Source organism: Cannabis sativa, chromosome X (genome assembly GCF_029168945.1).
Source record: "Cannabis sativa cultivar Pink pepper isolate KNU-18-1 chromosome X, ASM2916894v1, whole genome shotgun sequence".
Lineage (NCBI taxonomy): Eukaryota > Viridiplantae > Streptophyta > Magnoliopsida > Rosales > Cannabaceae > Cannabis > Cannabis sativa.
Window position 1 is genome coordinate 19,001,133 of NC_083610.1, and position 25,863 is coordinate 19,026,995.

Genomic DNA, 25,863 nt, shown 5'->3' on the forward strand with positions numbered 1-25,863 from the left:
ACTAAAATTATTTTTCATAAAGACCAATTTGCTTATATAAGTATCATTAATTATATCATTAACTTACTCGAGGACGAGCAAAAGTCAAGTGTGGAGGAATTTAATAAGTCAATATTTTGTCTTATAAATATAGCTAATTTATGTATTAATATTCTTAAATTAATTCATTAAATTATTAATTAGTGTGATTATAATTTATTAGGCCATTTTGAAGGCTAACCATGCATTTGGATTCATTTGGAGGAATGTTAGCATATTTTGGTGGAAAAGAGTAAAAACCGGCGAGCTAAACTTTACAAGGAAGACCTTAATTACAAATTTTGACAACCTTAGAGGCAGAACTGGACTTGGAGTTCAAGATGAAAGTCTTAGATTTCGTTCTAGATTTTCGAAACATCTTGAATCATCCAATTCCGAGTTGTATTGAAGAGGTTATGGTCAAAATACTAATCAGCTGACAAAAATTTTTTGGTAGAGAGCTGTGGCCGCGACAAGCAAACCTGTGGCCGCGGCGAGTGGTCAAAAGCTAAACTGCGATTTTTTTATCTTTTTTTTGAAAAGATGAGTTATCTTTTCTTTTAGTTAAGATATTTTCTAGTACTATAAATAGGACCTCTTAGGCTGCGAATTTAATCATTCTAGAGCTACAAAATAGTGAGAGAAACTTAGAGAGACAGAGCAAGGAAGAGACGGAGATTGGATTCGAAGTGTTCTTCATTCTAGTTCTTTTATTCTTCTCCTTCAACTCTTACTAAATATTATGATTTTCATTATAATGACTAGTTCAGAGAAGTTTTCTTTTAGTTAAAGGTTATTTCAAAACTAGAGACGTGAATTCTTTATTTCATTATTGAATGTTAATTTCTAGTTTCCATTATATATTGAATTATTGCTTCTATTCTTCTATGTTCAATGTCATGATTATTGTTTTAATCTTGTTTAGACTGCCGCTAAATTAGGTTTACTTTAATCTACCGTCATCTCAGGATTACTATTCACCTAATAGTTTAAGATTCTAAGTGTTTGTGACAAATTACAATTTTTACTTGTGATGAAGAATAGAATCTAGGTTAAATGAATTATATATGCTTCATTAATTTGTTGCCTAGATTAGTCTATCTCCATAAATCTTAAAATTTTATCTAAGTTAAATAAATTGCATGCTTCATGGATTTACTACTTAGGTAAAAGAGTTAATTCTTGAGAGCTTTGTCTTGATTACATACAATAGGGAGATTAAGATAATTGACTGCTTCAGCTTTATCTGTGGGATTAATAATAATTTGATTGGAAATTGAAATTACATTCATTATAGGAATTAGGAATGATTGTTGAGGGTGGCGAATAACATTTAACTAGTTTCTCATATTGTAGTCTCAATTTTACTTTGTTATTATTTTTATTTATGCTATTTTATTCTAAACCCCAAAACCCTCTTTTTCTAACTTTTTGTCACTAATTTCTGAATAATTAAATAAACATAGTTCTCGCGGGATTGACCCTTCCTTACAATTATATTAAAATAATTGGAGCTGTTGGAATTAAAATATTAGTAAATTAATTTGTTGTGGCTTACGACAGTACACATCGGATATTTTAAAATTGAACATAAGATGTTGCAAAAACAACACACAAAAAACCTTTACATTAACATGAAAAAAACTATTTTATTCTATTTAAATACTGTGTGGTTTGTTTAGTTGCTTTTAGGTTTTTGTATTTCTTTTCTTGAAAATTATAAAAATGAAAAATTGATCATACTATTGTTGATGATACAATATTCTCTTTATTTTTTTATCTTTTCCTTTTGTAACAACACACTGTATTTTTTGTAGAGTAATAATCTTAATTTTTATTTTATTTTAGAATGTTAATATTTTTAAAATTATACAATTTCTATCAATTTTATTAGTAGCATCAACACTATGACAACCCCAAATAATCAACACAAAAAGACATTTCAATAAACAAAATTTAAAATTAATATTCCCATTTTTAATTTCTTTTCCCTAAATAAGAGCAAATTTTATACCTCTTTAAAATATCAAATACCAATCATATCACAACTTTGACTGAATATCAACAATATTCAAAAACAACTACACATCAACAAGTTTTTTTAATCGAAACTACACATATCAACAATTACTTTGTGAATATTTGCACTTTTTAATAATGATCTTGGTAATTACAACTCCAAAACAACACTACATATACATGTACAGTTAACTAAATATATATTATGTATTGCAAATAGAGCTTTGCAAAGTACTTCCTGTATTTCATCCTTAAAATATTGCACCAAACACCTATTAGTAAATGCCTAAATGAATAAATAAACCCATGAAAGATCTTTGAAACTAACGTATACATGAGAGTTTTTCATTTCCAGTTTAGAAGCATTGCTGCAAGTATCGAAGTGCCCCCAAAATTTAAAGACATTCTGAAAGGTTTCCTGTTCATGAAGCATAAACACGACCAATAATCGAATTAACCCTAGTTTCCAAACAGGTAGAAAACAAACAAGATTAAAAAAATCATCATAGCTTTCCCGAAAAACATAAAGGAAGTTTGAAGTTGGTCACACCTCAAGAACTCGAAGAAAGTGGTCCCGGACCATAGAGTCGAGGTCGTGCATGCTTGCAAAGGCCATGCAACGACCTCTGAACCAATAGAAAGATCCCGGCACCGTGGAGAAGCACGTTAGTGGTAGAGAAAATCGTTGTAGCTATCGATAATGTCTGGAATTTGGTAGTGAAAGAGAGTATCTAAAATCCCAAAATAGATTTCTATTGCATGTGTTACTGTCCCCACACGTACGTATTTGTGAGGAGATCATATTTTTGTAAAAAAAATAAAATACTTTGCTTCTGTATACATGTTAAAAAAAGTGTATGATCCTATAAATATAAATATTTGACCCTATCAATATATATTTGGAAAAACTCCTATTTACATGGAAGAGGGATTACGAGTAGTTCTGAGAGGAGTCTTCTCACTAAGATAAGGTTTTTGTTTTGGCTACTTTAGTAGCAGGTTGTATTTGGTGAGTTGATTAAGAAAGATTTCTTCTTTATGATGAAAAAATAATAATAATCAAATTTGTGTGTCAACATTTAAAAATTCCAAATATTATATAATTAAGCGCTAATGAAGGACTTTGCTTTGTAGTCTGTGAGCTATAAAATAGAGAATGAGAGAGAAGAAAAAGATATTAGTGGAAATATGTCATGTAATGTAATATCATTTACAAAATATACATTTTACAAAAGTTAATGGTGCCGCGAAATTGTTGGAGATTCATTGGCAGTTATTAAAAAGATGCAAAACCAAAAATTGTAGACACAGATATATGTTTGCATTGTTACATTCACTATTTTTAAACATGACCATGATTCGGTAAATATATAGGCTCATATAGTACTAACCAAAACCTAAAAATAGATTTCATAACAAGAAAATAACACAGTATTGTGTGGTTTTCAAATTTTGGGTATGATCCTAGACTGGAAATAAATCTGAAAAATTATTAGAATTATAAAATCACGGTTAGATGGATCATAGAAGTCAATAACTAGTTTAGAAAAAGAAAATAATAATAATAATAATAATAATAAAGAGAGGGGGGGTTGGATGAGACAAAGGAGGAGAGTAGAGTACTTGAATAATAATTGTTGATTGAGGGTTTTTGACGAGTTCAAAAATGGACAAAACAACAAGAATTAGAAGAATTGAGATGGTGGGTATTGTGTTGTTGCTTAGTTTTGGTTGGCTAATTTGTTATGCAGTGGGTGAAAAATTCCACGATCCGGCTCTTATAGGCAACCTTCGTCGCGTGCTTGCTGATAGTAAATCAGATGGTGATGGTAAATCATCAGATGGTGATAGTAAATCATCAGATGGTGATGGTAAATCATCAGATGGTGATAGTAAATCATCAGATGGTAAGAGTCCATCATCATCAGGTGATAATAAAGCATCAGATGCTGAGAGTCCATCATCATCAGGTGATGGTAAAGCAGCAGATGCTGAGAGTCCATCATCATCAGGTGATGGTAAGGCGTCAGATGCTGAGGCTCCATCGGGTGATGATAAAGCACCAGCTGGTGGTGGTGCATCAGGTGGTGATGTTTTTGATGTCACCAAATATGGTGCGGTATCTGGTGAAAAAAATAATGTGCAGGTAATATAAATATATAATGTATCAATCTCATGCATTGTAGTAAACACTTTTGAAAGAAAAAATGTTAATTTTTCATTCAGTTATATATCTAAATTCATATAATTAATTCTAAATTAAAAATGAAAACAAAATTATAGAGACCCTAGAAAAGTTTTGCTAGTTCTCAAATCTTCCAAACATGGCCTTGAACCCAAATAGATTACATGCATTAAATAAGTCATCTTTTGTTATTGGAATGAATATGAAAGAATTAAACATCTATGTTGGAAGAGTAGCAGTGTGACTTCTGTGATACGGTGAGACGAGGGGTAGTTGCATGCCCCACTCAATCAATTTTGTTTCTTTTAAAAACTATTACATATTTTTATATATATTTGTGGTCGTAAGCGTAATATCTCCTGAAAAAAATACATCCTGAAAAAAATACATATTTTTATATTTTAGTCCATATGTGTATTTTTTTTTTTTTTTTTTTTTTGTATTTATACCTCCTCTTTAGTATAATTTTTTTGCATTTATGCCTTTTTTATTATAATGTTTTGTATTTATATATGCCCTTTCTTTTATGTAAAACTTTACACTTACACATTTTCATATTCTTTTTTTATATATTGACCCCACCACAAAAAATAAGTATCTTTAGTGACAACATTTTAGTTACAATATAAATTTTTTGTAACTAAATGTGACTTTTAGCCACAGCAAAATATTACTAGTGACTAAAATATAGTAATTAAATACAAGTTAATTTAGTTTTACTCACAATAAGTATTGTGACTAAAAATACATTGAGTCACAATAAATTATAATTTTTGTGATTAATACTTTTAGCCACGAACCTTTTAGTCACAACATAATAATGATTTATTATTACTCACAATTTTTTTATTTTTAATTACAAATTTTGTTGTTACTAAAGTAATTTTTTTTTGTAGTAACACTAAAAATAAATCTTTTGGGCGTGAGGTTTAGAGGTCAAGGTATACATTAGCAAAAAGAAAGAATTAAGTTAATTAATTAACAACCAACTAGGCAGTTTTTAATAATTGGGTAATGATGAGTGACATATATATATTTATGTGTGTGTAGGCATTTATGAAGACATGGGTAGCAGCATGTAAACAAGGGACAGGAAAAGCAAGGATTGTGATACCAGCAGGGACATTTTTGGTAGGGCCTGTGGTGTTTCAAGGGCCATGCAAAGCTTCGCCAATTGTTGTTGAGGTCCAAGGAACTGTCAAAGCCACCACCGACGTTAGTGAGTACTCTTCTCCTGAATGGTTCTCTTTTGAACAAATTACAGGCTTGCTTATCACTGGTAAAGGCACTTTCGATGGTCAAGGCCCCAAAGTTTGGAAGTTCAACGATTGTGATACTAACCCCGATTGCCAACATCTAGCTGCTGTAAGATCGATGCTAATTAATTAATTAATAATATACATTTAATTATTATTATTATTATTATGTTAATATATTAATTATTAATTTGCAGTCATTCAAATTTACCGATGTGAAAAACGCCGTCGTTGATGGAATCACATCTTTGGACAGCAAATGGTTCCATTTTTTTGTATATAGAAGCAGTAACTTCACTTTCCAAAATGTGTTAGTAACTGCCCCAGGTGACAGCCCAAACACAGATGGTATTCATTTAAGTTCAGCCACTGGTGTCAAAATTCTCAAGACAACCATCAAAACCGGGGATGACTGCATTGCCATAGTGCAAGACACCCATGACGTCCTCGTCGACGGTGTCAGTTGTGGTCCTGGACATGGCATTAGGTACGTAAGTACGTCACATACCCCCACATCATCCTCGCCGATTAGAATTATTATTAAGGCTAATTATGATTTTTGCTAACGAATTTTTACATGTATCAAATTATGTTTCTAAACCTTTAAAGTCGTTAAAAAAGCTGTCTGACTATTGAGATTGTTAGATTTAAGAACTTTTATCCAATTTAAGTAAGGAAAATCTAACATAGATGAAAATTTAGTAGATATGATTTGGTACACGTCAAAATTCGTGGGGCATAATTTTATAGATATAAAAGTTTGGAAAACATAATTTAGTACATAAATAATCACTGAATTAGTAATAAAATTGAATGAATTTGGAAAAAAAAAATCCTTAAATCCAACAATCTCCATAATTTTGGGGGAATTTTTAACAGCGGTAAAAATTAAGGGGCATGATTTAGTACATGTTAAAATTTAGGGGGCAAAAATCCTAATTAACCTATTATTAATTGTAGGTTTTTTTATTTTTTTTTTATTTTTATACTTCAAAACAATTTTTTTTTTGTATTTTTATGGAATTACACACAGAAACTCCTATAACAACTAATACAACTACTTAAATTGAAACCAAAATCTGTAGTGTAACCCACATAAAAATTAGTCGAATAACAAAACCGTAAATTTGAAAATAAAATTAAAAAATAGTATATTTTACCCTTAATTGTTTGTAATAATATGTAAATTTTTAACAATGGCACACAGTATTGGAAGCCTTGGGAAATGGCCAGCTGACAAGGGCTCTACTGGAATCGTTGTACAAAACAGCATTATAAATGGCGCAACAAATGGAGCAAGAATCAAGACATGGGCTGGTCCAACCTCAGGTGAAGCCAGTAACATTGTCTTCGAAAATATCCAAATGACCAATGTGAAAAACCCCATTATCATTGACCAAAACTACGGAAAATACAAAGACACGGTACGCACGTATATATATAATACATACATTTATATATAATTATTACAATGAAACTATAAATTTCATTGTTTCAATTAACCATTAATATATATTGTTGGAGCAGCCATCGAAGTGGAAGTTGAGTGACATTCATTTTAGGAAGATTAAAGGGACATCAGCATCGAAGGTGGCTGTGTCTCTTGGTTGCAGCTCAGCCAATCCATGCGATACAGTTGAAATGGCCGACATTGATTTGACCTTTAAAGGTGGTGAAGCTCAGTCTGTATGTGCTAACGCAAAAGTTAAGCAAGGTGGAACCGTCAAACCGGTACCCTGTAGCACTACCGGTAAACCGGAATCTGGCGAATAGCACACATACAATAATTATTGTTATTAATTGGAGAGCAAGAGAGATATAAATCGGCACTAATTCAAAATACATACATGATATATATAGAGAGCTCATACATGTCTTTTTCAAATTATTTATTCATTATATACATATAAACATATTATATATAGCCGGCGGGTATGTATTCGATCTCATGAGGAAAGGCTAGCTAAAAATTATAACATCAATCTCTGTTGATGAGATGTTGTGTTTTGGTGAAATTCATATATATGCATGTTTTATGTATACCCTTTGTATAACAGTATTGTAAGAACTAGCTATTTTGTGTTACTAATATTGTTGAATACTATCAATTCATCGATGAACTCTGTTGGTGCTTATATATAGTCGTACGTATTGGAAAAGTTGAATTGCTTCGTGTGTTACTGTAACGTCCTACTACCTAACTTACGGTATTTTTTTTTAATTATTGTGCTAACCTTTATTAAAAAAAAATTAACATATAAAAGTGTTCAATAAAATTTTCGTAATATTAATTAAAACTTTATTAACATAAAACACTTTAGTTACAATCTGGATCCCAAAATCTACAAAACATTCTTAATATATACATGCATACAAAAAAGTGTCGTCTAATGACATAGCCAAAAATAACTGTCAGTAGTATCTCAAAGATCGCAACCCTCTAGGCTTAGATGACCAAATATGTACAATCTTCACCAAACTCATCACTCACAATTGTTCAGCCTTAATGTTGCATTTACCTATACATATAAGCATATCTTTGAGTCGACACACTCTCTAAGAAAATATAAACATGATACCATCATATATTTGACTTGTAATTGAGTACCCATACACTCAATTACCATGAGTCTAAACTAATATTCGAACGTTTGTACCTATAGCATGATTAACCATATACCAACACCTAAGCTTGTACTCTATTCTTACTAGTGTTGGTATCATCAATTTATACTATCCAACATTGCCTAACATATATATTAGATATTTGTGTCTTAGTGCAACTCTATGTACACCCATACCGTTCTCTAATATGCTAGCTACATGGAAATATGAAACATGTATACTAAACATGTGCATATGAAAAACTTTTCTTACCTCAATTCATGATTCAGGTGTGCTGGTCAACCTGAGTGCAAATCTGCTAGAGGATCGAAGGCCCTAAGTCACATTAGTGGTAAACTAGTAAGTGTCTCGCTAAAACACTTTCTATGACTAAAATTTATAATCTAAGGTGGCAATACCCTAAATACCCTAAAAAAATACAAAATTGAGGTACCCTTAGGAACCCCTAACCGAACAACTAGATTTACAACTAGGTGCCCGAAATTTTAGGCACTGCCAGACCAATCGTGTGCCCGGTTCTTCCATCTAAGTGCCCGAATTACTGCAAAAACCTACAACACAAAACATTTTGAGTTCTAACTCCTCCAACCTACTCCAAATCATCTTAAACTTCTCAGAACAGTTTAAAAATACTAATACAATCTATCCAACAACTTGAAACATCAATAAAATCATGAGTTCACCGATAAAGATACCAGCTTTGAGCTTGAAACTTAGGATATCCTTTCAAAGTTACTACAACAGTATGATTTCTAATTTAAAACATAAAAGAAATCACTTCCTAACTCATCAGTTAATAACAGGACCCAAGAACCCCAAATTTCACACTAAAACCTATTTTTGATCCAAAAAAATCAAAAGAAACAGAGCTATGAAATCATACAGTTCCTACTAGATTCCCAAATGTACTCCTCAAATTTTAGTTCCTTCGAAATCGCTAAAAGACGGTTTAGAAGAAAGAAAGTTTTCTTCAAAATTATGATTTTTCTTTGTCTTGATTATTCTACAATAGTCCATATTATTCTTACTTAAAGAACAAAGTAAGAGTTATCATCTAGTAATCTCTTGGCAAATACCATTTTGCCCCATAAACTTAAACTCATCTATACTTAATTTCAAGGGCAAAAGGGTTATTTCTTAAATAACCCACATAACTCCATAATTTCTAATTGCCTAAAAAAATTCAGTACCTCTAAATTAAATACTTTAATATACCACTGTGATATTTTTGCCAATTCATCAAGTTTCCACTGTTGCCAATCATAATCATGTTAAATATATATTATATACATATGACACTCTATAATTGAGTAATAATATATTTGTCTAATTTCTAATAATAAACTTTCATTTTTGAAATGCACATATTATTTCATAATTTACTATAATATTAGTTAATTACTAATTTTTTATGTCTAATTATGCGGTCATTACAATTATCTCCCATTAAAAGGATTTGATCCTCAAAATCTAATCTAAAAAACTCTGGATAATGTGTCCTCACTTTAGACTCTAACTCCCAGAAAATTTTCTCCACCTTGTTGTTCATCAAGAGTACCTTGACCAAGGCTATAGTATTGTTCCCCAGAACTTTATTCTTCTCGTCGAGGATCTAAACTGGTTGTTTCTCGTAGGATAAATTTGATTGCAGCTGTTGTGAAAATTCCAACATGCAAATGCATGTATCGTTACAAGTAATACTCACAAGAGTGAGTCGATCCCATAAGGACTGTAGTTAATTATTACTAATCAATTAAATCTTTATTTATATTTGGCAAACAACTTATTTGAATAATGGTTGTAATTACTATGTGAGAGAACCTATCAATACTAAGCACACAACAGATGACAATGTAAAGCAAAGTCTCTAAGGCTTGTAAAGGTTAAAGCCAAAGAGAAGAAACCATTTCACTATTTATAGAGAGTCAGATACAGAGGGAATGAAATAACAAACTAAAGAAAACAGAACAAGTGTGTAACTGAATTAGTTACAGTTGAGCACAAACAGTAAAACTGAATTAACTAATTAACTGAAAAGGTAGTTGGTTAACATCCCCCCTCAAGCGAAATGGTGTGGTGCACACTTGAAGCTTGGTTTTGAGGTAGCTGAATCTTTCTTTAGTAAGGGGCTTCGTGAGAATATCAGCTGTTTGATCTATTGAAGGAACAAACCGAACTTCAAGCTGCTTGGCCAATATCTGATCTCGCACAAAGTGCAGATCGATTTCAATGTGCTTCGACCTTGCGTGAAACACTGGATTAGCAGCCAGAGAAGCTGCACCTTGATTATCTACCCAGATTATAGGTGCAGCTGGTAAGGTGAAGTGTAACTCAGAGAGAACATAGCAGAGCCATTTCACTTCAGCTGCAGTGTTGGCCAATGCTCTAAACTCACTCTCTGTACTGCTTCGGGCAACGACATTTTGTTTCTTGGCAGACCACGAAATTAAGTTGCCTCCTAAAAAGACTGCATAGCCACCAGTTGAACGCCTATCATCTGGAGAACTTGCCCAATCAGCATCCGAATAGGCGTGGAGAGACAAGTACAAGGCTGGTTTGATATGAATTCCTTCATGAACAGTACCCTTGAGGTATCGAAACAACCTTTTGCATGCTTCCCAGTGCACAGTAGTTGGTGCATGAATGAACTGACTAAGTTTGTTCACAATGAAGGTGATGTCAGGTCGAGTGAGGGTCAAATACTGCAGTGCACCGACTGTGCTTCGAAACAGAGTGTGATCTTCAAACGGTTCACCACTGTCAAGTGTGAGAACATGTGTAGAACTGGTTGGATTAGCAGCCGGTTTAGCCCCTTCCATGTTGAGTTTAGTGAGAAGATCTGTAATATATTTCGACTGAGATAAGTACATGCCAGTGGAATTGCGAAGTACTTCAATGCCTAAAAAATAGTGAAGAGATCCCAGGTCTTTGAGAGAGAATTCTTTGTGTAATTCTTGTATGAGGCACTTGATGCTAGACAAGTTAGGACCTGTGATGAGTATATCGTCCACATATACTAAAAGGATGATGAGATGAGGTCCTGAGCCAAAGATAAACATGGAGGAATCTGATCTGGAGGCTTTGAAGCCCTTGCTGATAAGTGTGTTTTTCAGTTTCTCGTTCCAGGCTCTAGGTGCCTGTTTTAAGCCGTAAATGGCTTTATTTAGCTTACACACATGAGTAGGCTTGTGCTTATCTTCGAACCCAGGGGGTTGAACCATGAACACTGTCTCTGTTAATGTGCCATTAAGAAAAGCATTTGACACATCTAACTGAGTCACTTTCCATTGATATGACACTGCAATGGTAAGAATTATGTGAATGGTGGCTGGTTTTACAACGGGGCTAAACGTTTCAGAGTAATCGATACCAGGGGTTTGATGATATCCTTTAGCAACTAGACGTGATTTACACTTAGCTAGAGTGCCATCAGCATTCAATTTGACCCTATGAACCCACTTGTTTCCTACAACATGCATTCCATTTTGATATGGGACTAGAGTCCAAGTCCCATTTCGAACTAAAGCCACAAATTCATCAGTCATAGCACCATTCCACTTGGGATCGGCTAAAGCTTGTTTGAGGGAGGTTGGTTCTTTGGGTAAGAGGGATTCGGGTAGAGGATATTTGGTAGCTAGATAGGCTTTGGGCTTGTGAATGCCAGATTTTGCCATGGTTTGCATAGAATGTAAGTTGGTTATTGGTGTAGGTGGGAGTGGTGGATTAGGACAGGTGGTGCATATTTCTGAGGAGGTGTTTGGTGCTGAAACAGGTGCTGAGATTGGTGCTAAGACAGATGGCAAGATTGTTGTAGGAGCAGGTATAGGTTGAGAGCTGGAGGTGGATTGATGCCGTGGCTCTGCAGACAGCATGACAGCAGGTTGTTCCTCAGAGACACAAGGAGACAAAGGATTAGGTGCTGTGTTAAATGTTGCAGTAGCATAAACTTGAGATGTTGGAGAATTTACCTGGTGTGTAGTGGATAGGAGTAGTGCAGGAAATTCTTCCTCATTAAACACGACATTTCGAGTGACATAAACTCGGCCTGTTGGTGATTCACACATGTAACCCTTATGCTGAAACGAGTATCCCACGAAGATGCATTTTTCTGATTTCATGGCCATTTTGTGTTGCTGAAAAGGTCTGAGATAAGGGAAACAGGTGCAACCAAACACCTTGAGAAAGTCATAGTCAGGTTGTTTGTGGAAAAGACACTCGTAGGGTGATATGTTGTCTAAAACAGGTGTTGGAAGCCTGTTTATGACAAACGTAGCATGCTGAAACGAGTACCACCAGTAGGACAGATCTAACCCAGCTTGTGCAAGCAATGTCATGCCTGTCTCATTGATATGACGATGCTTGCGTTCTGCCCTGCCATTTTGCTCATGATCGTGGGGACATGAGTGCTGAAATTGAACACCATTGGCTGCTAGAAAAGAGGCAAAACTCCTATACTCTCCCCCCCAGTCAGACTGAACTTTTTTGATTGGAAGAGAGAATTGTTTTTCAACAAGAGTTTTGAATTGTAGGAAGGTGGAGTAAGCCTGAGATTTCAATGTTAATGGAAAAATCCAGGTAAATCGGCTATAGTCATCTAAAAAATGAATATAATATCGATAACCTTCTTTGGATGGGATGTGGGAGGGTCCCCAGAGATCTGTATGGACCAATTCTAAGGGAACTGAGGCTCTACTAGTTGAAATAGGGTATGGTAATTTGTGGCTTTTCCCTATTTTGCAGGCATCACAAAATTTAAGTTGTTTGAAGGTGCCTTTGTAGTTAATTTTAGACATTATTTTGGCTAATGTGTTAGAACCTGGATGACACAACTTGGAATGCCATAGATTAATATCCTGAGAGCTAGTAGCAGTAAAGGCAGTAAGAGAGACATCAAGATTACTAAAACTGGAAACTTTATTGATGTTTGAATCAGTACACAGGTTGGAGACTACAGAAGTAGTCTCAGTATTACAGACATTATTACATTGAGAATTTGAAACACATTTGGGTCCCTTAGTAGCTAACTGGCAAAGGATCTGGATTGGTGTTCTTGTGGTAGGTTGAGTGAGCAGGTACAGACCATTTTTGACTCTTCCTTTAAGTAAGACCCTCCCTGTTTTCTTGTCCTTCACAAAACAGCAAGTTGAGTGAAATTCAAGAAATACACTATTATATTTGGTTAGTTTCCAGACACTGACTAGGTTCTTAGTAATTTGGGGAACTTTTAAAACTGAATTTAAGTGTAAAGAAGACCTAGTAGTGGGAAGAGAAAAGTTACCTAGGTGAGAGATTGGGAGTTGTTTGCCATTTCCAACTGCTAGAGAGTCAGATCCCAAGTAAGGAGTTTCATTGTCAAGGTGTTCCATTCCAGTTGCAACATGCATGTTAGCCCCTGTATCAGCATACCACTCCTGATCTTGAGCAAACTCTGGAAAAGAATTGGTAAAGTAGGCCTGAGGGTCATCATCCTCAAATTCTGTAAGAAAAGCCTGATGATCATTAGTTTTGGGAGGTTGAAAGTTCTTATCGAATCGATAGTGGCAAACTGAGGCAGTGTGACCAAGTTTGTGGCAAACTTGGCACACTAACCTGTTGGAGGAGTAGCCACGACCATACGGTTTGGGGTTGCTACGATTGAAAGAACTTGGTGTAGTACCTCTGCCATTGTAATTACTGGTTCTTGTACCAGTATTGAATCTTGAATTGGTGACAGAAAGATTGGCAGAAGGCTTTGATGAATGATCTCCAATAGTGTAGTGTCTTTCCAATCGACTTTCGTGAGTGAGAAGAAGAGACTGAATGGATTCAAATGATAGATCATCAACTAGGCTGGTGACATGAACGACTACGGGATCGTATTCTGGACCCAATCCATTGAGAAGATGGATGATGAGATCACTGTCATCAATCGGATGGCCAGCCGTGGACAGTGTATCTCCAAGAACCTTGACCTTGTCGAAGTAATCTGCAATGGATAAATTTCCTTTCTGAATCAACGAGAGTTGAGATTTGACTTGTAGAAGTCGTGCTTTGGACTGAGAGGCAAACTGTTGTTCCAAGGCTCTCCAGAGTGTATGGGAAGTAAAGTGATTGGCCAGAGATCCAAGAATGGATTCTGCCATTGATGACCGAAGCCAGCTGAGAAGAAGCTGATCCTTTCTTTTCCAGGCGATGAATTCTTGATTGAGAGCACCGGTGACCAATCTTTCAGGAGGAGCAACGCCGGTGAATAACAGATCGTCAAGTCCATGGCCAATTACAGTGGGAACCACCTGAGATTTCCAGGCGAGGAAGTTGGTGCGGTCGAGTTTGACAGTGAGAGAAGAGTTGAGAGAATTCTGAAAAGGATTCCAGTGTTGTTGGGGAAGGACATTGCCGGAGCTTTGTCCTTGATTTTGAGTAGCAGAACGTGGTGGGTTTTCAAGAATTGAAGGATCCATATGAGACTTGCGTCAATGGCTTCCTGATACCATGAGAGAACCTATCAATACTAAGCACACAACAGATGACAATGTAAAGCAAAGTCTCTAAGGCTTGTAAAGGTTAAAGCCAAAGAGAAGAAACCATTTCACTATTTATAGAGAGTCAGATACAGAGGGAATGAAATAACAAACTAAAGAAAACAGAACAAGTGTGTAACTGAATTAGTTACAGTTGAGCACAAACAGTAAAACTGAATTAACTAATTAACTGAAAAGGTAGTTGGTTAACACTATGAAATTAAAACAATAAAACAAGTAGGCAATTAACGATGATTAGAAGTTTAGGGAGTTTAACTTCAATTTGTATCAACTTCCTATGGCTTAATATAATTTAATTGCTTCTTCAATTTCATGTGATAGTGGATTAATAATTTAATTTATATTCTTATTAGGATATATAGAATCTAATTATACGAAAAAGTCTTACACTTCTGTAATAAATTACACACATAATCAACATTAAATAACGAAATCCTAGTTGCTACATAGACCATACATGTACTTTCGTCCAATATCGAAATCTGTGTCTATTCCACTACAACATAATTAACACTCACTTTTCAAATTTTGTATATTTAAATCATAAATAAATGATTGGTGATTGAGCAATTATATGCATTAAGCATAAATGAAATAGATGCACATATATTAAAACCATAGACAAGTATCAAACAACATCCATTAAAACCCTAATTAGGAGTTTAGCTCCTCATTGTCATTGTAAATATTTGATTAAGATTAATTAAAAACATAAAAATAGAGGAAGAAGAAAAGAACTCGTCAGAAATCAATAGCAGTAGTCTCCGAGGTCGCTTTTAGCCTCCAAATTCGTACCCTCAAAAGTCCAAGTTAAAAGCCCCATTTCTTTTCCAAAATTAGGGTTCAAAAACCCAATTAGTGGCAACAAGGGGTAGCGGGCCACGACATGCCCAATCTAATGATATGACTCGTGTCTCTAAAAGCTGAAAAGCCACGCCAATTTCGCAAAGGCAGACTGCGACATGCTCTTACCAATGCCGCGACCCTAGTGGCTGATTTTTGGGTATCAAGGCTCATCTTCTCTAATGCCTCAATATGGCTCCCTCAATGTCGAGGTCCTCTTATTTTCTCTAAAACTCGACCTAGTTGTCTATTTTTTCTACAAGAGCGCTCTGACATTGAATTTTCATGACATGGCGCTACTCCAACATCTTTAATTCTCTTTAAAGGCTTCAATCACAAAATCTTCTAAATTATTCCACGGATAGTTCTTTTGGCACACTAGTGACAAAACTTCAATGAAATCTTCATTTTTTACACTATTTTTTTTCAACTTGTTCACTTTCCTCTTCATTAACTAAACCTGAAAACATAACAAAAATTAAAGCATAAAATTGAACAAAATGACACTAAAACTAATTAAAATGCTCAAAAACACAACTCGAAAAATAACATAAACTAGAATTTAACAATAACTCGAGGATTTCATAGCTTAAGACATGGGTTGGATTTGATTACACTTTCTCGGCATTGACAAGTGAAATACATTGTGAACTCCAGAAAATGTTAGAGGTAAGGCTAATCGGTATGCTGCCTGGTCAACCCTTTCTAGTATCTCAAATGGTTCTATAAACTTAGAGCTCAACTTGCCCTTCTTACCAAAGTGTTTCACATCCTTCATGGGTGAAACCCGTAAAAAGATATGATCTCCTACTTGAAATTCTACATTTATGCGCTTTGGATATGTATAGCTCTTTTGCCTACACTAGGAAGCAAGCATTTGAGCTTTTATTTTCTCAATAGCATCATTAGTCCTTTGTACCACCTTTGGACCTAGATACTTTTTTTTTCTTAGGTTTCATCTCAATAAATTAGAGATCTACATTTCCTACCATACAACATATCATAGGGGCAGCCTAATAATTGTTGTTAGGTGAATTCTATCCACAGCAAATACTTGCTCCATGAACCATCAAAGTCTAAAACATAGGCTCATAACATATTCTGTAGTATTTGTATTGTCTTCTCGGACGGGCCATCGGTCTAAGGATAAAAAGTTGTATTGAACTTTAGCTTTGTACCATGCCTCTTTGGAGACTTTTCTAGAACTTGAAAGTAAATTTTGAATCTCTATCTGATACAATGGACTTCAAAGCTTCATGGAGACGAACTATTTTTTTTACATACAATTTTGAATACTGGAAAAAAAAATTGTGTTAATTTGGTAAAACAGTCTACAATCACCCATATCGAATCATACAATCATGTGATTTTAGACAATCAAACTACAAAATCCATAGTAATGTATTCCCATTTCTACTTGGGAAGTTTCAAAAGTTCTAGTGAACCCAAAGGTCTCTAATATTCAACCTTAATATGTTCACATGTCAAACACTTATATATTTATTCTACCACATCTTTTTCCATATCGGAACACCAATAAAAGAGTTTCAAATCCTGATACATATCTTGATGTTACCTGTATATAACGAGTAAGAAATGGTATAAGCTTCATTTGAGATTTCCTTTACGCTCTCATCACTAGCTATAACACAAACCTCATTTTTGTCACTAAATATTTGTATTATATAATTTAATTTAATAATTTTTTTAAAAAACCACTAATTAATTACAAAATAATACTTATAAGTAGTGAATAGTGATTATTTTGCATTAGAGTCCCACTATTTCAAAGCTGACTTGTCATAATTGGACCCATATGGTAGTACAGCCTATTATGTTACTTCCACACACCATAACAAAATGTCCGTTTAAATCCACCTCACAAAAAATAAAAATAAAAATAAAATCTTAATATCAAACGGTATTTCATTTGTGTGGCATTCGCTAAGCTTAATATAATCCCTTCTCTCTCTAAATTATCTCTCTCTCTCTCTGCTAAATTCTTTCTTCTCAACCCAATCCATAGCTTATTTGGCCAAAATCTAGCTTCTCGCTGAGTCTTTCGAGCTCAATCAATGTCTGAAATTCTTTCTGCTTCTCAGTTCCAGAGGACGCTCTTTGTATAGTGTTTTTTTTTTGTTCTTTCTTGATTTTAGCTCGCTGTAGATATTTTCTTCGTGACGTTCCTCTTCTTCTTCACAACTTCTTCTTGGAATTTTCTGGGGCGCCTTTCTTTTGGTTGTTTAATGCTCCGCTTGACTCAATGATTTTGTTCTGTTCCATTACAAATGGCCTCTGCTCCTTCCATGTCGGGTATGTGTTTTTATATGTTTTTTTTTTTAATTATTTTCTCTGCTTCCTATAAAAATGGTGGATACTTAGTGGAATTGTGATTTTGGATTTTGGATTCTGGGTTTTGTTATTTTTCATTAATAAGTACTGAATTCGAGTGAACTTAGAGCATAGTGGATTACTAAGGTGTCAGTCTTGTATTGTTTTATCGAACCTAAGGAGTATATAAACTTGGAATTTTTAATTTAGTCTGTTAACAGTTTTATGAGGTTCAAACAATTTGATTCTTGATTAATTCTTCATGAGTTTTCTGGGTTTTGACTTATTAATCCATTGTTATGTAGTTTCTCTAGAATGCGTGAACATTTGTAAGTTACCAAAAGGGGATGGAAGTGGCAGATATGACTGTAATTTTCTCTCATGTGCGTGGAAAGCTCCGAGGGTCTTGACTGGGTTCCTTGCGAGTACAGCTCATCCTCCAACGTGCTCTTTGTTGTCTTATGCACGAAATGGGAGAAGAACTCGAATCAATTTTGTAAGTTTCTACGAGAATTTAAGCACTGGTTGATTCCACTCCAATTATGCAATTTTTTAATTTTTGTTTTGGTAAAGTTGATGCACATATCAATTTAATAATCATTACTTTTAAGGATTGTTAACTAACTCTTCATGTTTTGAAGGAGAAAGGTTATTACTTTTGTGTCTTTATTTTGCTTAATATTATTGTTTTAACATTGTACTCTTGCCAGATGAGTGAATCTTCCACTATATGTGGTTGGTATGGTGGTGAAACTTCAGATTTTTCACACAGAAATCTCATTAGATCAAGCATACTTCATGTTGCTTGCAAACAATGGAAGTTATTATGCTCTTCATCCTTAACTTCAAATGTCATTGACGAGGTTTCTCCTGAAAGGTTGTGGGAGGTATAATATGTTTTGCCAAATCTAGAATGTTTGAAAATAATATTAACCTGCCAATTTGGATAATGTGGTGTTTTCTCATGATTTTTTTAACTTGTTGTTTGGTTCGTGCAGGATCTTAGACCCACTATTTCATACCTTCCACCTATAGAATTGGATTTGGTCCATAATGCTCTTAAGGTCAGCTCTCACTTACGTGAAGTAAATTTAGTACATATTTTTCTGTAAAACCCATTACTTCAAACATGTGGTTGTCTTTAAATTCAAAATAGTTTTGTGGGTTCACAGCTGGCTTTTGAGGCTCATGATGGTCAAAAGAGGCGCAGTGGAGAACCCTTCATCATACATCCAGTCGAAGTTGCACGCATTCTAGGAGAACTAGTGAGTCTTATAAGTGGAAAAACATGATACTATTTATTATATTTTTTGTATATTGTTTTTGTCAACTACAATAAGATTAAGTACCATCTTCTTTCTAGGAATTGGATTGGGAATCAATTGCTGCTGGATTATTACATGACACAGTGGAGGATACTAATGTAGTAACCTTTGAAAGAATAGAGGAGGAGTTTGGTTCTACTGTTCGCCGCATTGTAGAAGGAGAAACTAAGGTAGATTTTTCATTTTTTGGATAAATGCTTTTTTGGTACCCATTGTTTTATTGAAATACAAACTTGGTACCTATCTTTTCAATAATATTTATATGGTACCTTGTAATTTGAAATAGTACATATTTGGTACCATGGACTGAAATTTGGATAAATTAAATGTAACTGAGGACAACTTGGTTATATTGTTTAAATTAGTTAACTTTATTTGGGCCACAAGATACGAAATATGTACAACTTCGAATTACATGTACTAGATATGCATTATTGATAAGGAAAGAGACCAAGTCTGTATTCCAATAAACACAGGGCACCTAATAGTTAATTACCTTTTTTTTTTCTTCTTCACATTAGATTAACTTAAAATATTTTGGATTGGCTTAATGTTTATTTATATTTTTGGCAGGTATCTAAGCTAGGAAAATTAAAATGTAAGAATGAAAGTGATACAGTACAAGACGTGAAAGCTGATGATTTGAGGCAGATGTTCTTAGCCATGACTGAAGAGGTACCTCATTATTACCCTTTTTTTTTTCTTTTTTAATTGCTGTGCGTACTTTGAAGTCTTAACCATTTGCAAATTATAACACGTGTTGTTTCAGGTTCGTGTTATCATTGTCAAGCTGGCCGACAGATTACATAACATGCGTACTCTCTCACACATGCCTCCACACAAGCAGGTGACTTGTTATTCATTTAACTTACTGTCTGTTATGTATCTACTTTGTCAGACCTGGTGTTACATTGAATATTACTCTTGTGTTCCAGTTCAGCATTGCAAGGGAGACACTACAGGTGTTTGCTCCTCTAGCAAAGTTGCTTGGGATGTACCAAATCAAGGTATTGCCCTATTCATCCGTTTTCTGCTATTCTTTTCAACTGCTTAATTAATTTGATTTTCCATTTCTGCAATGTTTGAAAGAGTAGTTGATTTAGATTACAGTTATCTTTCATGATTTGATTTTTCTTGTCATGTTATCCATTTTTAAGATGTTCAAATATGTTATAGTGGTATCTGGACTTTTAAATACAATTTAAGGGATGGAACATTTTTTGCATTCAAATAATGTACTATGCTGTATTGCAGTCGGAACTTGAAAATCTTTCCTTCATGTATACAAATCCTGAAGATTATGCTAAAATCAAGAGGAGAGTTGCCGACCTCTATAAAGAGCATGAGAAAGAACTTGAGGGGGTACGAGTTATCTAGCTCTAGAGATTACTAATTCGTGGGATACTATCATAACATCAGATGGCAGTTATCAAGTATAGCTTTCTAGTACATGATATAATATATGGATTTCACCATAGTCTGCTTATCAATACTTGTCTTTTACAGGCAGACAAAATTCTAACGAAGAGGCTTGAGGATGATCAGTTCTTAAACCTTATGACTGCGAAAACTGAAGTTTGTACTGTTTTTAAGGAGCCTTATAGGTCTAAAAGAATAATTCCTGCTATTTTTCCTTGCACTTTGCACTTAATATATTCTATTTTAATATGCACGTTTGTATTTAGAAGGCCTAGAGGCTTTTGTGATTTTATTTTGAGGGGATGATTGTTTTCGTTCAGTTTATTGAATGGTCTACCTATTAACTTGCAGTATCTACAAATCTGTGCTGAAATCTAAAGGATCAATCAATGAAGTTAACCAAATTGCTCAGGTTTGTCTTGATATTTTCTTCAATTTTACTATATTTTGCAAGGAAACATATGCGACTAATGAATTTCTTGACTTAAATTTGCATTTTCCATAACCAGCTTCGTATTGTTATAAAACCAAAGACATGTGTCGGAGTTGGACCTTTGTGCGCCCCACAGCAGGTAAGGGTTGCTTGAGCCTAAAACAATTGGTATCCTTTGCTGCATTCTGTATCCAAAATATTATTTATCTCATTCTTATAGTTGTCTTATCTGCAGATTTGCTACCATGTTCTTGGGTTGGTTCATGGAATCTGGACTCCTATTCCTCGTTCTGTGCGTTCACTTTTCTTGTTGATTATTCAGTTTACATATTTGTGGAAGCATTACTTACTAATATTCTCGTTGACAGATGAAAGACTACATTGCAACCCCAAAACCCAATGGTTATCAAAGTCTTCATACAACTGTAATCCCTTTCCTTTATGAGAGCATGTTTCGAATTGAAGTGCAGGTAGTCTTGGATTCTCATTATTGAGCTTGTGCCATTTTCACAAGTAGTTTAGGCATGTGCCTTAATTTTTGTTATATGCTCTTGATGTATTAACATATTTTCATTCAAAAGTTTGTTAAAATTCCTTTCAATTTGTCAGTTATATATATCTGAGTTGTCATCTTTTGGCAGATAAGAACTGAAGAAATGAATCTAATAGCTGAGAGAGGCATTGCTGCTCATTATAGTGGGAAAGTATTTGTTACTGGTTTAGTTGGACATGCTAAGCCAAATGGTAGAAGTTCAAGAGGAAAGACTGTCTGTCTAAATAATGCAAACATTGCACTCAGGGTATTTTTCTAATTCTCATTGCTGCTTTATGATTGTGAATCATTTCCTGGAAAATAATTTTCAGAAAACTCTTTCCATTCACTTCCCTGCCAATTCTTGTGAAATCCTCCTTCAGATTGGCTGGCTCAATGCTATTAGAGAATGGCAAGAGGAGTTTGTGGGCAACATGAGCTCTAGGGAATTTGTAGACACTATCACGAGAGACCTGTTAGGTAGTCGTGTCTTCGTGTTTACTCCCAGGGGAGAGGTAATATGCGGTTATTGATTTTCTTTGGATGTAAATGAGTAAAATCAATTTTAGACATGAGATTTCTATGCTTCAGTACCCTTACAATTTTCTTTACAATACATACAGATAAAAAATCTTCCTAAAGGGGCTACTGTGATTGACTATGCTTACATGATACACACTGATATTGGCAACAAAATGGTGGCTGCTAAGGTACCCTCTTCTTTGAGTCATTTATCAGTTGTCTGAACTTTCACTTCTAAATTATGAGGAAAAATGTCTGAAGAACTTTAACTTTCTCTGATGCAGGTCAATGGGAATTTTGTTGCTCCCATGCATGTACTTTCAAACGCTGAAGTTGTGGAGATAATCACCTATAATGTTCGTATATTTTGATCATTGACATACAACTTCTGCATTTTTAGTGTGACCATAACACAGAATATTTTTGTTAGCAAATAGACACTACATTTGTTGTGATCTTTTTCTTGCATATAAAGGTGTTATGCTAAATCATTCTGTGGTTTTTGTTGGGAATGATGTTCTGGGATGTGAATCCATTCACCTTTCTTAACAATCTAATGTTATAGTGACAGGCTGCATTTTATTGATCTTGTTCTGTTTGTTCCGGTTCACATCTTTTTATGTTTTTTCAAATAACATTCAGGCTCTTTCTGGGAAATCAGCTTTTCAGAGGCATAAGCAGTGGTTGCAGCATGCAAAAACGCGTAGTGCCAGGCACAAAATTATGAAAGTAGGCCTCTTTCGCCAAGTGCTTTTATTTTGTTTCTTTGACAACTTGGTTTTGCTTATTTGTTTAATTTCATCTCGTGTAGTTCTTAAGGGAGCAAGCTGCACTCTCTGCAGCTGAAATAACATCAGATACAGTAAATGATTTCACTGCTGACTCTGAAGAGGAGAGTGAAGCAGAGGAACTTTCTGATACCCCAAAAGGATACAGGCCGGTGTGGAATAAATTTCTTGCGAAAATTGTAGAAATGTCATCACAAGGAAATGAATCCAAGGCTTCGCTTCAAAATGAAAATGGAAGTGCTTGGGTTCCCAAAGTAAATGGAAAACATAATAAGCATGTCAAGTCTGTAAGTTTGAACGTTAAAGGGGAATTATCACAAGGAATCAATATTTCCAGGATGATGCAAGCTAATATTCCAACGTACAAAGAGGTCTTGCCTGGGTTAGAAAGCTGGTTATCCAGTAAGATAGCATCTTGGCATAATGTCGAAGGGCACTCCATCCACTGGCTTTTTGTGGTTTCCATTGATAGAAGAGGTAATTGCATTTTTATTTTATTTTTTCAAATCAACAAGGTGTGGTTTCATCTTGCCTTTCAGTGCTGGGAAGGGGCATGCGTTACAACTTTATGTTGCTTTGTCGGTATAATTGGACTGTGTTATACCTTGATTGAGTGCCTTACGAAGGTTGTAGGGTTTTAGGAGGGCAAGTGTAAAATAAATGAATAACAATACCAGCTATAATATACTCTGTAATGTGTTGTACTAAATTTGAAAATCTCATGGTAAGTGCCCAGACTGAATATCTTGTTCTGTTGATCTAAATTTTTTTCAGGCATGATGGCCGAGGTCACAACAACATTGTCAGCAGCAGGAATTACAATATATTCATGCGTGGTGAGTGGTTGAAAGCATGCTCAAACATAACAAACATTTGGTTGTTGAATTTGCGCTGTTATATATACGAGTGTTTCTTAAATTTGGAATCCCATAATCACCTACTTTCAACCTTGATGACCAGGCTGAGATTGATGGAGGAAGAGGAATGGCTGTCATGTTATTCCATGTTGAATGCAGCACAGAGAATTTGGTAGCTTATCACGCACCCAATACCTCTAAATCTTTTAAATCATTTTCACTTGTTATGTACACTGTACATTCTAGCTTCTGACATTAACTTTTGTTATTCAGGTTAATGCTTGCTCAAGCATTGACATTATTCTAGGTGTATTGGGATGGTCTACGGGTTGCAGTTGGTCAAGCTCAACAGATAACCCAGATATTCTTGAATGCTAATTGATCTGCAGTACCAGCCAGCCAACAGTTTCATCCCAGCAATGGTAGGCTTTGGTATGAAGTTTTGTCCCCAGAAAGTTGAGATACATCACCATGTTCGTTAAGTAGTAGCTTTTCTTAATTTTGATTAATTTGTTGGACACTCGGTAACAAAATAAACCAGCAGCAGCCAGTTGCGAGCAAAGTCTGAATTCAGGGCACTGTATATAGGGAAAAAGAGTGCATAGTTAGGATAATTAGCATACATTTTGTAAAAACATACTTGTGGGAGGACATTGATTCACCTATACTGAGGTTGTACTAGAATTAATCTTTCTGCAGTACACATACTACCTCATTTATCTTCCCTCTTTGTAGTAAAAAAAAAATGAAAAGAAAAGATCAGAACAGAACTGAAAAATCTGCCTTGAACAACTGCAAAACTTACATCATAATAAATGCTTCTTATTTTTACTCGTAATACACCAGTCATATACACGGTCATTTTTGTTTATCACAATTAGCTCGAATGTTTTACAACAGTGCTTTGAACCTCCCTGAACAAGTAAATAGGTGCAGAAGTAGCATTACCAGAAGCAGGGGAAAACGACGGTAAAAGAGCAGCAGCAGGAGCATTACGTACAAAATTCTAACAAAAAACCTGTACGACCTCACTTCTTCTCCAGTAATCTCCAACTCCTTTATCTTCTCCTCTGTTCGTTTGTCCTGAGTTGTTTTCAACTCTTGCGCGTCTGTATTGTTGAAAATGACATCGTTTTTATTCATGTAGTAGGTTCGTTCCTCTGTATTGTCTTCTGCTGGACGTGCTACCTCTTCGGTGTCGCCTTTGGCTGATTGCATTTGCAGATCAACCTTAGGATCCTCCTCTAGATGGAGGGCATTCTCTAATGTTATTTCCAGTTCAGTAAAATTTTTCATTTCCTACACCAAAAATAGTTGTCAAATACATCATTTTTTTGTTGGCAGACTTGAATTGAAACTAAAATGACAGCTTTAAATTCACCTGGGTCGCCACCACCGTGCTCATGTTTGAAGTTTCATGATCTGATGATTTACTGCAAACCCAAAAAGAGACCCTTTAAGCAGTAGACACTCAACCCCAAATGAGATTTATCTATATTATATATAAAACCAAAAGAAAAAGATTCGACCTTGAACTGTCAAGAGGGGATGAAGAAGATGTCTCAAGAAGAGAATGCAATCCACCTGAATCTTCATCCTTCTTTGGCAAACATTTGAAAAAGCATTCTTTGGGTGTTTTAGTAGTACAACCACCCTTGTTTCTTCTGTATCTCTTGATAGCATAAAAGGCCACTAAACCAGCCACAGCCAAGGCTCCTCCACCAAGTCCAAAGGCAGTAGTAGTAGTAGTGGCTTGGCCAATCTTAGTCCTGTTTTTTTCTCTGCTTTTGGTATCACTTTTGTCCATATTAACTTAATATTAAGATCCCAAAATGTTACTGGTAATGTTTTGGGTGTTGGTTTTATTAGATTTGATAAAGTAGTTAGTTGGAGGGAGCTTGAAGCGGACTTCTTTAGGTGCCAGATTCGCTACTTGGCTTAATAGGTTTGAGATTCTGCTATTCTAACCGGGTACTAAGGTTTACAGGCTAATCAGCATTTGACATGTGTTGCTTCATTTATTTTTCATTATGGTGCTGTTAATTAGGGGTATTCATCAAACCGCTCAAACTGCCCGCACCACCAAAAAAAAAAAGCGATTTGAAATTCTTTGCAGTGCGGTCGCGGTTTAAATTTTTTCTAAACCGCACCGCACATTATAAAAATACCAATTTTTATATTTATTTAGG

At 34.9% G+C, this 25,863-nt stretch overlaps 3 protein-coding genes across 5 annotated transcripts; 2 read left to right on the forward strand and 1 right to left on the reverse strand.

Moving 5' to 3' along the window:
- The first annotated feature begins 3,467 nt into the window (after window positions 1-3,467).
- Window positions 3,468-7,611, forward strand: LOC115714906 (exopolygalacturonase). Of its 2 annotated transcripts, XM_061106743.1 has the most exons (6): window positions 3,468-3,860; window positions 3,900-4,183; window positions 5,273-5,587; window positions 5,676-5,965; window positions 6,686-6,902; window positions 7,006-7,611. In XM_061106743.1, the coding sequence occupies exons 1-6, from the start codon at window positions 3,704-3,706 to the stop codon at window positions 7,249-7,251; spliced, it is 1,509 nt and encodes a 502-aa protein (XP_060962726.1). In that variant the 5' UTR covers window positions 3,468-3,703; the 3' UTR covers window positions 7,252-7,611. The 2 variants fall into 2 exon arrangements, with proteins under 2 accessions (XP_060962726.1, XP_030499528.2); XM_030643668.2 differs by having other exon boundaries at window positions 3,492-4,183.
- Window positions 7,612-17,382: 9,771 nt separating this feature from the next.
- On the forward strand, window positions 17,383-24,398 carry LOC115703131 (putative GTP diphosphokinase RSH1, chloroplastic). 2 transcript variants are annotated; one of them, XM_030630631.2, is made up of 24 exons: window positions 17,383-17,780; window positions 18,104-18,294; window positions 18,509-18,685; window positions 18,797-18,862; window positions 18,971-19,063; window positions 19,162-19,293; window positions 19,697-19,798; window positions 19,893-19,970; window positions 20,059-20,130; window positions 20,378-20,485; window positions 20,630-20,727; window positions 20,894-20,954; window positions 21,052-21,114; window positions 21,211-21,267; window positions 21,344-21,445; window positions 21,617-21,775; window positions 21,891-22,022; window positions 22,131-22,217; window positions 22,314-22,385; window positions 22,672-22,758; window positions 22,841-23,294; window positions 23,592-23,653; window positions 23,778-23,846; window positions 23,948-24,398. In XM_030630631.2, exons 1-24 carry the CDS (start codon window positions 17,756-17,758, stop codon window positions 24,050-24,052), a joined length of 2,652 nt encoding a protein of 883 aa, XP_030486491.2. In that variant the 5' UTR covers window positions 17,383-17,755; the 3' UTR covers window positions 24,053-24,398. The 2 variants fall into 2 exon arrangements, with proteins under 2 accessions (XP_030486491.2, XP_060962727.1); XM_061106744.1 differs by lacking the exons at window positions 17,383-17,780; window positions 18,104-18,294 and having other exon boundaries at window positions 18,639-18,685; window positions 18,955-19,063.
- LOC115703132 (uncharacterized) lies at window positions 24,126-25,602 on the reverse strand. Its single transcript, XM_030630632.2, has 3 exons — window positions 25,204-25,602; window positions 25,056-25,107; window positions 24,126-24,973 (listed from the first exon to the last, which is right to left on the reverse strand). The coding sequence occupies exons 1-3, from the start codon at window positions 25,479-25,481 to the stop codon at window positions 24,566-24,568; spliced, it is 738 nt and encodes a 245-aa protein (XP_030486492.2). The 5' UTR covers window positions 25,482-25,602; the 3' UTR covers window positions 24,126-24,565.
- Between the last annotated feature and the right edge of the window lie 261 nt (window positions 25,603-25,863).